We start from the raw sequence: 14982 nt of genomic DNA, 5'->3' as shown, positions 1-14982 counted from the left end.
TTCTGCTATCGCCTCCCACAGTTGTCGACCTGTTACTGCTCTCCCGCTCAGCATCCTCACTGTGCCAACCAGCAGCCACAGCAACAGCAGCAGCAACCCTTCAGGCCCCCTGTCAATACACTGGCCTATAACTGCCATCAGAGCCAAAACCTGCCACAGCAACAAGGTACCTCTCTTGCATGTTTGATGAAGTACCCAGAGTCTAATTCAGCGTGTCAGCGTGCCGCACTGCACAATGATTATTACGCTTAAACCTTTGTCTCGTGACAATGTTCGAAATAAAAAAATATATATTAAAAGGCATTTTAATTATGGCTGTCAATAGATTACATTTTTTCATCTCATTTAATCGCACCGCAATTTGAATCTGTTTCAATGCAATTGAAAAGGTGTAATTCATGTTTAATTGCGATTGAACAAAATGAAAAATCTATTGACATCCCTAATTTTAATCAGATATTCTTGCGAGCTGCGATGACGTTGATCCTTTGTTGCTTTTCTTGTCACTTTGTTGCGTAACACATTTTCTGGTCAGGGCTTTGGTCATTACTATTGCCCATCCCCAGCAGGGAGCTGCCCCCCTGTAGCCCCAGAGAAGGACAAACATGTCTCCCTTTTCTCCCGTTTCTCAGTTTGTTTGCATGAGTTCCGATGTCCCTTCGGCAGTTGCCCCTTGATTGTTGTGTTTTTCCGTGACTTTCTCACTGCAGGAGTGTTAGATCGCTCACTTTTTCTCCCATACCACATTCACACACGTGCATATGTTGCTCTACCAGATGTAGCATTGTCTCTCTGTCTCACACGCATACACACACAGACACACTGTAAATGGATGCGGTACTGTTCTGTCATCTGGAGGTTGCAAATGCTGCTTCCCTGCTGGGGATCGGGGAATAGACAGCGGACAAATGACGCTGCCCTACAAAGGCAAAGGACAGCAATTATTTCTCCTGTAAAATATGACTTTGGTGTCTTGTTTCCCTTCAGTTGTTCCATTAATGTTAGAATAACGTGCACAAATAAGACCACAAAAGGGCTGTGCTAGAACATTTCTTCTCATTTGCATCAGTCATGGACACCGCAGGGCTTTAGTTCCCGGCACGTTTTGAATTGATTTTCCTTAAATTTCCAATCTCTTATCCAAACACTGCATTCATCCATACGAGGGAGAATGGAAAGCGTAAACAGCAGCTGCAGGAGGTGCATTTTATGCTTGATGGGTAAATATGTACATAATGGTATAATTAGAGCCCCTTCACAAGTCAATCGTGCTTTTCGTACCACACATTGTTTTTGTCAATCTTTTTGTTTTTTAGTGGTGATGCAAAAGCAGCACGCTAACATTTGTTCAATAATTAGTTAGAGCTAGTTGAAATCTAAGTCAACTTAAGTAAAGGTAACTTAATATGGTTTCAAACCTCACATGCTGAAGAGAAGATTCTAACATAACATAAATGTGTACTCAACAATGGAGACTACAGGACAGCAGGCTTGATTCTGACTTTCTATCTTTTTTTCTATCAAATATGATGGTATTTCTTTGTTGTGGCTCAAGTCGCATTCAAGTGATGCTACACTGAAGTTATGAAGAATCTTTGTTTCAGCCTCAAACTCAAGGCCCCGAGGCCGAATCTTGTCCACCAAGTCATTTTTGTGGCCGACAAGGCTTGACTTTGTTACTAATTCTCAAAGCTAGATTTATTTTGATGGGACAGAGATGTAGAATATCATAGTTTAAGTGTTATTTAACTTGTCTTAAGATTCCCTGTCTACTATAGACGAAAAAGACAAGGTTATGCTTGAAGATTTCAGCGAAAAGTCAATCGTCTGAATGAAGAAATACATGCTTAAAATGAGATGAATTATCTAACCCTTAAGTTTTCTATCTTGTTTAGAACCACATTTGCAGTGCAGAGTGGTAGTGAAGCTAAACGTCGCCTCTGAGAATACAAATGGTGACTTACGTTTGAAAAGTTGGCTGAAAACAATGAAGCATTTTAATTGCTGTTTTTGAAGAAACAGACTGAGGAAAAACAACTGGCCAGTCATGTGTTTTTACAAGATTTCTAAGGCTTTCTTTTGAGAGCGATTTCTTCATGCTAATCATTGAACAGTTGTGGTTAATATTGAGCACAATCACTGAACTTGAAACACTCCACGGATGGAGATCGAGAACGATCCTGAGTGGTGGGATACGGGGCCGGAACGCTGTCTGAGAGGCCTCTAAGAATCTCACAGTGAACCGGTCTCTTTTCCAGCCGCTTGCTGCTCACCTGTGGCCCGCAGATCATCACGGTGCCGGGGCAAAACAAACTTTTGCTTCCTCCTAACAAGGCGTCGCTTCACTTGAATCAGGTTGCTGTGGGGAAAGAAAAACGGGACCGTCCCTGGTGAGGACGACAGGCAGTTGGTCATTATCTGCAGAATCCCTCTGCTGCAACAGAATAAAATCAAGTGCATTAGATTTCATGCTTGGTTTGTGAGTGAAGGTGGGAGATGTAGGTGGATAAAAATAGCCCGCCCCTCGGTTCCTCCAGGAACACTCTCATTGTCTCGTACTTTTCTCCCGGCGCAGCGGTCTGTAAAGACACCTTCACAAAAGGACGTCCTCTCTTTGTCCCATCCTGCATGTGTGTGTCATGAGGGAGGGTATTTTTTTTTTTTTTTTTTGAATGTCTTTTGTCACCTTGACATTTACGTGTCCCTTCCACCCTCCCTCTACCAACTGGCGCCGCCATTTTCTGCTGTGGGATAATAAATGGACTGTTAGTTTTCACTTCTTTCCTCTCCATGTGTTTTTAACAAGTATATTAGAAGCCATGGCAGCAGCCCCTTTGTACACTTTTTGCTCCCCTGAAGGTCTTAAGGGGTGGGGAAGGTTGTCGAGCAAAGAAAACGCTTCGCCACTCTGGTTGGACTCTGAGGCCTCCAGAGGATAAATCAAATATATTGACTTTCTCATTTAGCCCGAGTGCTTCAGACCTGCTTGTTTGTGAGGAATCACAGCAGCCATTTTTCTGCGTTCGAGCTGCGTCCAACCAGATATTAGCTCCATTATTCTGTTGGTTACTAGCAGATTCATCTTTTTATTGATTGAATTTTGTTGTTTAAGAAAACATTAATGAAGCTAATGGCCGGAATATACTGTAGGTTTTGTGCCGGACTGCGAAATCCAAGTTAAGGTGTGGGTTTGCTGAGGTGAGCACCAGTGGTGGTACTTTTAAATAATAAACAAACCACATGTACCACGAAGCATTGCAACCTAGATACCAGGCAAACTTGGCAACATGTCTCACTTGAAATGCGTCTCACCATCAGCCAAAAGGAAGCTACGGAACCAATAAAGAGTCCAAAGTTGTCCAAATTTAATGCGACCTGGTCATCACACACGGGGCATGAAACTTTTTTTTTTTTTCCCTGCAGAATGATGCTCAAAGACTTCACTCACGTTTGTGCTCAGTGGCGGCGACGTTTTAAGCTCCTCACCTTGTGTGTGTGTGTAATTGCCGCTCTATCTGCCTCTTTAACCACTCTGTCTTGTCTCTTTCATTACATCTCAGTGCACCAGGCGATGATGCAGAGCCCAGCGTCCGGCTACCAGACCATCGTGGGCATGCAGCCAACCCCTAACCTCACTCTCACTGGCAACCAGCAAAGCAATATGGGCAACCAGATGCAGGGCATGATGGTCCAGTACTCTCCAATGCAATCTTATCAGGTAGGTGAAGACTTGTTGGCCCATTAGCCGACTTCAAATTAAAAAAAGACAATATAATGAATTATACTGCTGATGACCTTGTTGGAGTTTAGTTCCAAATTCTTCCAAACTAAATGAATTTTTGGTGGGGAAAAAAAGGGATATTCAGTTATGGTAGTAAAGAAGATTCCTGCTTTCCTCTGTGCTCTGTAGCAGGTGTCAGTGCCACAGCAGACGTACCAGCAGCCTGTGTTTATGTCCTGCCAGCCGGGACAGGGGCCAGTTGCTGTGGCTGGTGTGCAGCCCTGCTACAGCCTCCTCCCCTCGAATCAGCACACCACCATGAGGTACATGCATGATGACGATCAGATTGATCACTATAGTTAGTCAGCAAATAGAATGTTTGTCATCAGTCCAGTTTGTCAGTCTAACTAACAGGACTGTAGAAATGGTGATTGTAATTGTTGATCAGCTCGTATTCCATTGAGGAAAGTGATGCTGTATTCGAGGTGGGACTCAATTAAAAAAAAATCAACTTCATTAAAGTCTTAATATTTACCGAATGGTGCCTTATCGCAAGTTTTTTTAACTTCAATTTTCTTTCATTTGGTCACCTTCATCATTGATATGTTGGTGATGACGATATGATGGTCGTGTTCCCAGTGTCCCTGGGAACACTGGTTTGCACTTGATTCATCTATATTAGTGTCCATATTTTTTTTCCAGTGATTATTTAATCATCACTCCCGCATTCAAGTCCCAGCCCTTGCAACTGTACAAGCATCAGAAGCAAAATCTTTTGTTTGAGCAACCCACATTGAATGTTTTTGTTAATGTTGGATATAAAGTGTGAAACTTTATTCTCCAAGTGTTTTAACACAACTGTCAATGACTTATTCAATCTTCATTCATAATGACTCGCGCCATCCGTTGAAGTTTCCTCCATCAGGTTCGGAAAGCCGCGCGGCAGGATCACACACGTGCTTTGTCCTAGAAACCCATTTGCTGGGTCTCTCCTCAAGGTGTCTCTTATTTATAGCGCTCATGGGCGTGTGAGCGAATCCCAGCTGCATCCCAGAGTCAAGGTCGCGCTTCTGTTCACCAAGTGAAAGAAACCATGTTATTTCTACATTCTGCAATTCCTTCAGTGGATCGGGTCTGAGAAGTTCACAAGTCCTTGTCTTCCATGAGAGGACCTTGTGCAGGGCGCTGTTCTTGTCTGTTTCAGCTGCTCGAACAAGTGCACAAGCAATCAAAAGGTGTCATTTGTTTCAACTTCAGTGGGTCTAGTGGGTCTACATCCTCTGAAACAACCGGAATCGCTGCGTGCAGAGTGCTGTTACGCACTCATCAGCTGCCAAAGAACAATGCATATATGCACACGCACACATGCGCGCGTGCTGCTGGAGGTTGTGTTCTCATTGTCCCACTTGTGAAACAAGGCTGCTTTTGTAGGGCAGTCTGTGTGGAAATGATTTATGTGCCAGCGTTGGACAGGCTCGCGAGGCTCCCCCATGTACCGAGTGTCCACCTGCAGCCTGCTTTTCACCAGCTGCACACAAGTCCCAGCGGGCCAAGACGGAGTAGTTGCCGAGATAGTTCACTTGCAGTTTGAGATTTTAGTCTCCTGCCGCTGTGTGTTTGGATCGGGTTACAGCTTATTAAGAGAACTATTATCAAGTGTTTTCTTTTGTTTATATGCCACCTCTAGATTATAGTATGTCAAGACACAAACCGACCCACTCCTCGTGAATTTAGATCTAATGCAATGTTTTAAAAAGGACTCTTCACAATGTCTTATAGGTGCCTTAGTCCTGAACCTGCTCAAAGAAAAAATGTCTCCTGGTGAAAAGCAAACACGTCAATGTTTGCCTTGCATGATGGATGATGATTGAAAGGACACCACAGTGATGCAGACGACGTTTGATTTACAACGCGTGTCTGTTTTTGCAGTTCTACTGTGAGTTTCCTGCCTGCCCAAGTGATGGATCAGCTTCAGTTCCCTCAGAACTCATCCCCCTGCGTCTCCCAGCAGCACCCAGGTCACCAGTATGCAGGTACACCCCTCCTAAATCATAGACAGACAGACACACACACACACACACACACACACACACACACACACACACACACACACACACACACACACACAAAGACCCTCACTGATCTGCATTCAGATCACGCCGCAAAGGCACAATCTTCGCTTTTCACTCTGACATCAGTAGCCCTCGAGACTCTCCGTCGCCGCCAGCACTCCGTTTCCTGCAGATCTCGGTGTCAATAACGGCCGTATGTCTTCCTTCATTGCGCAGACCTGAGCTTCATAATGAAATAATCTTCCCCGGGTTTACTTTGCCGTTGTTTGTGTGCCAGGCTGGTGATTAGATTTCCACGGCGGATTTTCAAAATGAAAAAGAGCGGCGCCGGGTGATGATGGCTCCCCGGCGTTTAAATGAAGGGAAATTACGGTGGACGTGGTTTAAAGTAGTTCTCCGGATGACTGAGGTGTCCAAGGCTCAAGTGAAAATTTGAGTAATTAGTACTTTAATTCTGCAGCGTTAGATGAGAGTAGAACTCATGGTGTGGTCCCTCCAATGATTATGTCTCGTGTGTTTCATCACGCTACTCTTCACTTTTAAACGTTGTTCATTTTAACACATTGAAATATAATTGCTCAAATACTTTTTTTTGCATTTTGTATATTACACTTCAAATAAAGAATAAAGGAATTCAACCCAAGAGATCCAATATTAGACACCAAAGAATACGATGTGCCACTGAAACTACCATCCATTGTCCGCTTGTCGAGCCAGCGGCCCGGGCCGCGCCGCCCGCTCATGAATGACCTTCTGTCCCGATTGTGTGATGATTGTACGAGGCGGCCGTGATCCCCGGCTCCTCACTAATGAGGTCACGTGAAGGTCACATGGCGGCCTCACCTGCAGTGTTGCCAGGCTACACTTTTAATTGGCCCCGAAATAATCCACGGATTACATGCAAATAACCGCTGTCCTTGCCTCTGTCATTAGCCCATAATTCGTAAATCAACAGCAGCGTCAGCTGTGTAAAGTTTCCTTCATCATCACCCACTTCATGTTGGCCGCATTAATATGGTGCTTTTATTTTATTTTTTTCTTGGATCCATTGTTCTCATGTGGCGAAAACTAATTAGCGTCATCGCAAAGGATTTGAAGAGAATGGACCATTATTACGCGTGTGTGTCTGTCTGTGTGTGTTTGTGTGTGTGTGTGCGTGCGTGTGTGTGTTTATTTATAATCAAGGCACTTAAAAGCTAATTGAAGAGCCGCTATCGGCGTGTGCTTTACACTGATGAGGTGTGTTTGAGAACAAAACTGCTGAAGAGGAGCTTTAAGGCAAAAGCACATTTGCTCCGGCACACACACACACACACACACACACTCACACACACACACACACACACACTCACACACACAGGTTGCTGTGCATAATGAAGGGATGAATAAACGTGGGTGTTTCTGAAATCTGCTTACTAGCCCCTTAAAATTGAGTCGCATCATTTCTTGGCGAGCTGATTTGCATACAGTTGCTGCGGCAACCACTCGAGCTGGTGATTGTGTGGGTCTGCGCAGGGTTGTTGCCCCCGGCACCCAGCAGCGGCATGGTGATGCTGCAGATGACGGCGCCCCCCTGCCAGCAGCCCCGAGCCCCTTCCCCCTGCCAGAGGAAACAGCCAAACAACAAAAACATGGTCCCCGAGCACCAGCGCGGCCGCCGGCCTGTTGAGTTCGGCCCACCTGCCGACAACATACAGGTACAAATCCTCCCCAACTGCATCCCCGGGTCCATGAATGCAACAACAAATTTGCTCTGTAAAAAAACACCCGGTCAAGCGCTCGTACAGGAGTGGTGCACTTCAAACTCTGTCTAAAATAGCGTGTCACAGCTAATTTGCTGCTGAGCTTCCTCACTGACTCGGACTCGTGACTCGTTCTCCATGTAAATATCTGTTGACCAATAGCCCTGGTACTTCCAAGCATTAGTTCTCAAGTTATTGATACCATCATTCAATCAAAGAAACATCCTAGAACAACAACTGGATTTTGAAAATCTGTCATCAGTGTAGGGACATCAATAATGGCTTCTTTGATGCCCACTGCACTCAAGAGGGCGCTGTTATGCTGGTTGTTCCCCCAAAACGTCTGCACTGTTAAGCAGCATAAGGTCAGCATGAATAAGCTGGTCATGGTACTCTGGCAGTTTTAATCAGCACCATGGCCTCAAGGTTTGCAATTCTTGTCGTGTGCTTGCTACATTTGACAAACACCGTCTGTGTCAAAATAGTTGAAATTTACGCTGGGAAGCAATTTGAAAGCCAATTAAGTTTGACTGCGTGTGTGTGTGTCCAACGCTGCCATGGGAATTGTCCCCCCGAGCTAAAGCAGGCCTCGCCACTTCTGCAGGACGGCTAAATGTCGAAGTAAATCATTTGTGCAGATGAAGTCGCGACCTGGAAATGAGGAGGAAATAGTCCTGACTATTGGAGTGCGATGGGACATTAGGGGGCTAATGTAGAAGAGACGCTACATTAAAGCATCAGCTTGAGCTTGTGGGAAAGAAACAAAATCAAGTTTTTGAATCAAAGTGTTTGTGTTTTTCTCGTTGTCTTCCTTCGCCGCACTTCCTGTGTGTTATGTGTAGAGCAGCCTGCCCTCATCCCCGGCGCTCACACCTTCGCCAGGCCAGCCAATCACTGTCAAGGGCCTCCAGTCAGGCCTCTCGTCCATCCCTGTCCTGGGCCACCACCCACAGCTTCCTACAGCTTTCTGCCACAGTGGACAAGGTCAGAGACGCTCGCCAGCACCCTGACATTTAATCCTTTACTAAGGTGCTTAGATGTACATTCCGGGCTGCACGATGGTCCACTGAAAGCTCTCATAACGTCTGTACTCGCTCGCAGAAGACTATTGATTTAAACAAGCACATCATGGTTGTTTTTAAGGTAGCTGGCAAGCCAAAGTTGGGTGTTGATATCAGAAACAAATAAAACACCAGTGGGTATTCTGTTTCGTGAGAGAATGCCAGGTGAGAAATGATCCAGTTTCACCTCATTTGTCCAGAGACAGAGGTGGATGACTTTAGATGACTTTAAACGTGAACAATTAGAATGTGTTGATGATCTGCTAACGTGAGGAGACATGGATTCCCTCACATTCTTCCTTTACACTATAGATCTATGTTGATGCGCTGACTCTCCCATCACTCACTGCAATGACTCCTCTTCCCACACACTCACAGCGAATGACGCCGCTCAAATGCGCAACATCCACTTGTTTTTTAGCCTGATGCCCCTCTAACTTGACCACACACCCTCACGACAGAATGATGGAGTGATCCTTTTTTCTTCTTGACACTAAAGACTGTGTGCGCTACAGAGCTAATTGCGAATGTGACGTCTCACTTCAAAACTTTGACACTTGTAGGCTAATGAAGTAGCTTTGTGGTTTAAAAGTTGGCTAAAGACTAGACGCAGAACCAAGTAAATGCTCTCCAAAATGTGAGGAGAGAAAGAATCACTGTTATGAAGCAGAGGCAAAGAATGGAAAAACAAAATGAGTATTACAGTGATAAAATAGAACCAGTTATTTGAACTAAAAAATGAATCATGATATATTTTTGGCATATTGCCCCCCTCCTTTCTGGAAACATTTTCCACAATTTGGCCGAGGTTCCATTGGTGCTGTGCCTCAGGACTTTTTTATAAAGGTTGAAAAACACTGTTTTTCTCACCATTTCCACTTTTTTTTCCAGAATCAGTTAGAATAAGTCAGATGCATGGCTGAGACACAGGGTGGTATTTATAGCTCCGGTTTTAACAGTAAATTATCTAGGGGTTAATTTTACAGGTGAAGTAGATGAAAAGGTGGTCATTAAAAATGAGAAATTAACTCATAAAACCATCCTTTTGGTCTTCAATATTCTGCCATTTTGTTGTGCTGATTCCACTTGTACTTGCAGGTGAAGCACACTTCTCTTTATTAGGCCAACCACTGCAGTACAAACCCTCCATCCGACCACCGCTCATGCAGCCTCCTCACATTGTGACCAAACACCAGGTCAGAAACCAGCCACACTCGACTTCATATGTTTGTAGCTGAGTTTATTACTGATAGACGCTGGCATGTCTCTCCACCAGGGTCCACTGGGTGTTTGGCGTCACGGAAGGAAGACTGGCCGAAGAGCTCCTGATCTCAGTGTAGGTGAAGCAGGTAAACGGTTGCCATTCGTATTGACATCTTCAGGTCTGTTGAAAGAAATATTCCTCATCCGTACTCGTGCATCTCTAACCTAATATCACATGCACGTGAAGGAGTGTTTTGTCCGTATATTTATTTTATTTTCTCTCTGAAGGAGCTGAATATTTCACAAAAGTAATGAGCAGCACGAGTCTGCGAGATGATGGGCTCTTATTGGTGCAGTAATGCAATAATAGCAGAGTAGGATTCACGACTGACCAGATCCAATTACTTGTAATCTATACATTTGTTTTTCTCTGTCACTGGAGGCCACGGCGTGACAAAATAGATGTTAGCGTTTTGCTATCAAGGTGCAAGTGGGAATATTGTTTGTGCATACGCCGTCAAGTCTTGATCAATCACTTGCAGCTGCTGCGCGCTCTATTTAGTTATATAAACTGGTGTTTTTATTGTGTCAAGATATGCTTGCTGCTCCTCGCAGCTGCTGAAAAAGGGCTGTAAGCAGAATAAATTACAAGCAGGGCAGAATTCACACCTGCCAGAGGAACCTGCAGACCCCTGCGGGATCTGTCCAAATGAAATGCGCTGATTATTTCAAACACGGCATCTGTTTTTGTGCACACATGATGTTTTTTTTTTTTCATCATATTCAGGTGCGCTTGTCAAGAATTCTCAGTCAGTGCAAATTGGAAAATCGGCTGTATTTTCGGGGGAGGAGGTTGAGAAGTGAAGCGCTGGCTGTCTTGTTTGCAAAGGCTTCTACTGTACACTGCAGCGTCTGACTCTCATGTCTGTCTGCAGCGAACGGCCCACTGTTGGAAGTGATGGCTCCTCCAGAGGGGATCAGCTGTCCAGACTCCCACCACCTCCTGCCAGACTTCAGAGGCAGATTGATCCAGGGGGTGCAGGACCCTCAGCCCTGGATGCACAACACAACCAGAGACGATCCCAGCGGAGGCTTGATCTTTGCCATGATACCCTCCAGACACATGACCCAAAACCTCCACCACAGCAGCCCCCAAACCTCCACAAAAACCAGAACTAGCTCCAGACAGAAGGGGGGGGCCCCTTAGCTTGGACAAGTCTAAGTCGCTATATTCCGGATCGGAGCGCACGTCCAGCCAATGTCCCGAACCAAACGTTGCAAGAGTGAATGCTCACAGGTTTGTTTGCTTTGTCTTGACCAAGGTGAAGACTGAGATGTTCTAAATATTTTTTTTATGTCTCAAACAATCCCTCAGCTGCTCGACTGAAGCCCTTAGTCCATTTTCAAAGTTGCTGGTACAATGTGAAAGTGTTCTGGGGTTCACCATCATCAGCCGACTGAACGTTTCACTGTGGCTCTTTTTAGTTTCCAAAACGACTGAGTGTGCACTGTCAACCCTGTTTCCTTGACGAAACCTTATGTATAAAGTTGAGCTGACATACCGAGTGATTGGAAATTGAACCTTTATAACAAGATCATTTCATCTCTCATCGATCAATACTTGATTAAGCTGTGTCTTACGTGACTCCAAGCAGGGCAGCAACACAACCCTCACAGCGTCTGTACAACATGAGCCGTCACTATGGTAAACACTGAATAATCCCTGTACGACCTTCACTTTTCTACATGGTGAATGTTGCATTTGCACTGAAGTGATGACAAAGATTTCATTTTATTTTTGTTGAGCCCCAACCCAAATCATCTTTGTTTGCACTCTGCCAGGCCACTTTTTCTTTTTATATTTAATTCCAATGTTAATATGCACAAGAGAAATGCAATCTAGTTTATCACATTTGTTTTGGAGGTGGGGTTTTGCGTTGCGTGAATTCTCAGAGGTGATTTATGTTTGTGTGGCCTTCACTCATTTCTTTTTTTTTTTTTTATTTTGATGATAATAAATGTTTGCACCAAATATGAGTATACCTCTTCATTACAGTGGTAAATATTTTCTCAAGCAAGTTCACACACTTATTGTGGTGTTCTAGTGTGACTCTCTTTGCTGCTTTTCTAAAACTAAAAAAAATACAAATTCCACGGCAACAACATTCAAAACACATGAAAATGCATGTTTCGATTTTTTTTTAAGGTATTTGTTCACATTATTTGTTTCATATTGTTCATTAACTCCGATTACATTTAAACGCACCACGCACGGTGCTTCATTACTGGGCCGGTCTTTCATTCAGTGTGTAGAAACAGCGCCACCAAGTGGCCTTAGTGGGCAACCAGACAGGTGGCATAAAAGCGGTCGCACCGGCTTCATATTTAACCCCAAAATTGAAGAAATGGATCCAAAACGCATCACTGGCTTAAATTCAAGTTGCGGACTTTGGTCACATACTGAATTAATTTTGTTAAGTAAGTTGTTGACTCCAGTCGAAACCACGCAGACGAGCGTTTGTTGAAGCTGATGTGCAGGTTCAATCCCCGGCAGGCGCGCGAGAATCCAACCATCGCAGCATACATAGACCTGGTGATGCTGTTCAATGCATGCGCGCGCTAATTAGTTCCCATGGGAACCATCTGCATTGTGCGCTTCATGACGATCGAAGCCAATTAGCATCACACAAACGTACGTGAGTTGTCACTGAAGAGCGTTTCTCCCTGATGGAGCTGCCGCGCCGCCGTCACGCGTCAGCGCCAGTCCGGTGGCTCGTGAGTTCTTCACCTATCGCTCGGTGACGAGGGCGACGAAGAAGCTGCCGCAGATGCTCGGGAGCCCTCCACACATGCTGAGCACGGAGCTTCCTGGGTGCTTCGGTAGGTGGCACATGTCAAAGGTGTTGCAGGTGAAAACTGTTCTCTGGTGTAGAGGGTTTTCACGACGCCTCAGAATAACGCGGGAGGCCGCCATGTTTGTTTACCTTCTGTTGTTGTTGTGGAACAGAACACCGGTGGAGTGAAGGAAAACTTTATAAACTCGGGTTATAAATTGCTCCGTATTGCGAATTACAATAGAGAATCAACTCGTCTTCAAATTTAACCAAGTTTAAAGTAGGGACATCCCACTTTTTCCTCTTCACTCTTAAATCCTTGTGGAAAAATACGTTGCTTTCGCAGCAGTTCTGCCTATGATTTGATTTGGTTATTTTTGGAAGCATATTTTTGGCTTGACCAATGTATTGTTTGGTCTGATTTGGCTTGTTAATCAGTTTGATATTATTATTATTATATTATAATATGATATTATTATATTGTGCTGAACGTCACAGCAGGAACCAAGGTAGCTTTTGGGGTTGCCAAAACCAAAAGAGTCAATGGTTTGGACCATCACCGTCAATGAAACACAACTCTTTTTTACATCCTTTTTGAGAGATCAAGTTATGGACCCAAAAATGACCCAATGGCACTCCTCATATCAGTATTTCCTTCCCCCCAACTGGCAGATCATTCCCCAAAATTAGTGTTTTGTTCCCTCGAACGAGTAGATAATTCCCTAAAATTAGTATTTCATTAATTCAAATTAGTACTTTGTTCTCTCAAATTAGTATTCCATGTGCACATTTTGCTTATTCCATTATCACTTTTTTGTGCCACATCAGGTCTGGGGATCCGCATCAAGTATGTCCCTGTGTTCTGTAAATGTTTTTAGCATTTGTTTTTAACTTGCATTGCATAGTATAGTATTGCATAGTATTGCAAGTACACTGCCTGGCCAAAAAAAAAGTCGCCTCCTGGATCTGAGGTTGCTGCAGTTGGTCAGGTCGAGGTTCAGCAACATGATGTGCTCAAAGAATGAGGTCAGCTCACTTCCTGAATATATTGAATGACCAGGTTATTCCATCAATGGATGTTTTCTTCCCTGATGGCACGGGCATATTCCAAGATGACAATGCCAGGATTCATCGGGCTCAAATTCAGGTTCAGGGAGCATTTTCCCACATGGATTGGCCACCACAGAGTCCAGACCTTAACCCCATTGAGAGTCTTTGGGATGTGCTGGAGAAGGCTTTGCGCAGCGGTCAGACACTACCATCATCCATGCCAGATCTTGGTGAAAGATTCATGCAACACTGGATGGAAATAAATCTTGTGACATTGCAGAAGCTGATCGAAACAATGCCACAGCGAATGCGTGCTGTAATCAAAGCTAAAGGCGCTCCAACAAAATATTAGAGCGTATGACCCTTTTTTTTGGCCAGGCAGTTCATTTTTTTATGGTTTATAAGCTGCATTTTGTAGTTTTCATTGAATTAATCTGTTCTTGAATCTGTACCTATCTATCTCTCTATGAATCTATCTATCCTCAGAGTGTCACGTCAGATGTAGTTCCAGGGAGACAAGTGAGGCGGGGGACAGACTAGAATTCAGGCAGGTGGTCATTCTGCGGTCATGCTGCAGGACTGAGAGACACTGATAAGAGAAGCTCAGCTGGAGATCCTCCGCTCAGAATCTTGGCGTGGAATCCGTTAATAGGTCGATCCAGAGATTTGAAGAAACATTTTATAACTCTGTAAACAGGATTTGGACCGCAGCTTGAAGGGTCTCCGCCTGCTGATGAAATGCGATAGTGACTAGGATTTGACCCAAATATGGAGGGAATAAATGAATAAAACGTGCCACTGAACCAGGGGAACCAGAAAGGTCTCGAGGAGTTTGGTATTACGAGTGCGACAGATCCACTTGGACGGAACATCTGGCTGATGTTCCCCTGAGTGGCGGCATGAAAATGAGCCAGTCAAGTCTTCTGTGAAAGAGATTCTGGAACCCGAAAGGCAGTTCTGGGAGTCAGTCGCAGGTCACTTCCGTAAATGTCCACACGGTGGTGCTGTATCACGTAAATAGATTTGCGCTTCAAATCCTTTGTTTCATCCTGTTTTAACTGCTGAACATTTGAACTTGAGGCGTATGACGTGGTAACTCTCAAGCACCAGAAGAGCGTCAGAACCCGATTAGGTCTTTAAATACTGGAGGTGAAAATGTCTTTCTGTTCAGGTCTTGTTGCCATGGTTCTGAACAGCAGGTTGTAAATCCAGCAGTCTGGATAAGACTTAATTAACCTCCTCGTGTTAATTACAAAATATAAGCTCCTCATAACAGAACTGAAACGAGACAGATGGCAG

The 14982-nt window shown here is 44.4% G+C and overlaps 1 protein-coding gene across 2 annotated transcripts in view; it reads left to right on the top strand.

The window, feature by feature from the left end:
* Nucleotides 1-11904, top strand: part of LOC128760786 (R3H domain-containing protein 1-like) — a 37167-nt gene extending 25263 nt beyond the window's left edge. Inside the window, exons 19-27 of one of the 2 annotated variants that reach the window (XM_053868454.1) lie at nt 22-166; nt 3561-3718; nt 3911-4044; nt 5651-5754; nt 7309-7490; nt 8378-8519; nt 9695-9792; nt 9873-9945; nt 10735-11904. In XM_053868454.1, the coding sequence (XP_053724429.1) occupies nt 22-166; nt 3561-3718; nt 3911-4044; nt 5651-5754; nt 7309-7490; nt 8378-8519; nt 9695-9792; nt 9873-9945; nt 10735-11006 (1308 nt within the window). In that variant the 3' untranslated portion in view covers nt 11007-11904. The remainder of the gene's footprint in view (nt 1-21; nt 167-3560; nt 3719-3910; nt 4045-5650; nt 5755-7308; nt 7491-8377; nt 8520-9694; nt 9793-9872; nt 9946-10734) is intronic. The other variant, XM_053868462.1, reaches the window with a different exon arrangement.
* The last annotated feature ends 3078 nt before the right edge of the window (nt 11905-14982 follow it).

This window comes from Synchiropus splendidus, chromosome 1 (assembly GCF_027744825.2).
Source record: "Synchiropus splendidus isolate RoL2022-P1 chromosome 1, RoL_Sspl_1.0, whole genome shotgun sequence".
NCBI lineage: Eukaryota > Metazoa > Chordata > Actinopteri > Syngnathiformes > Callionymidae > Synchiropus > Synchiropus splendidus.
This window is presented reverse-complemented; position numbering and strand designations above follow the sequence as displayed.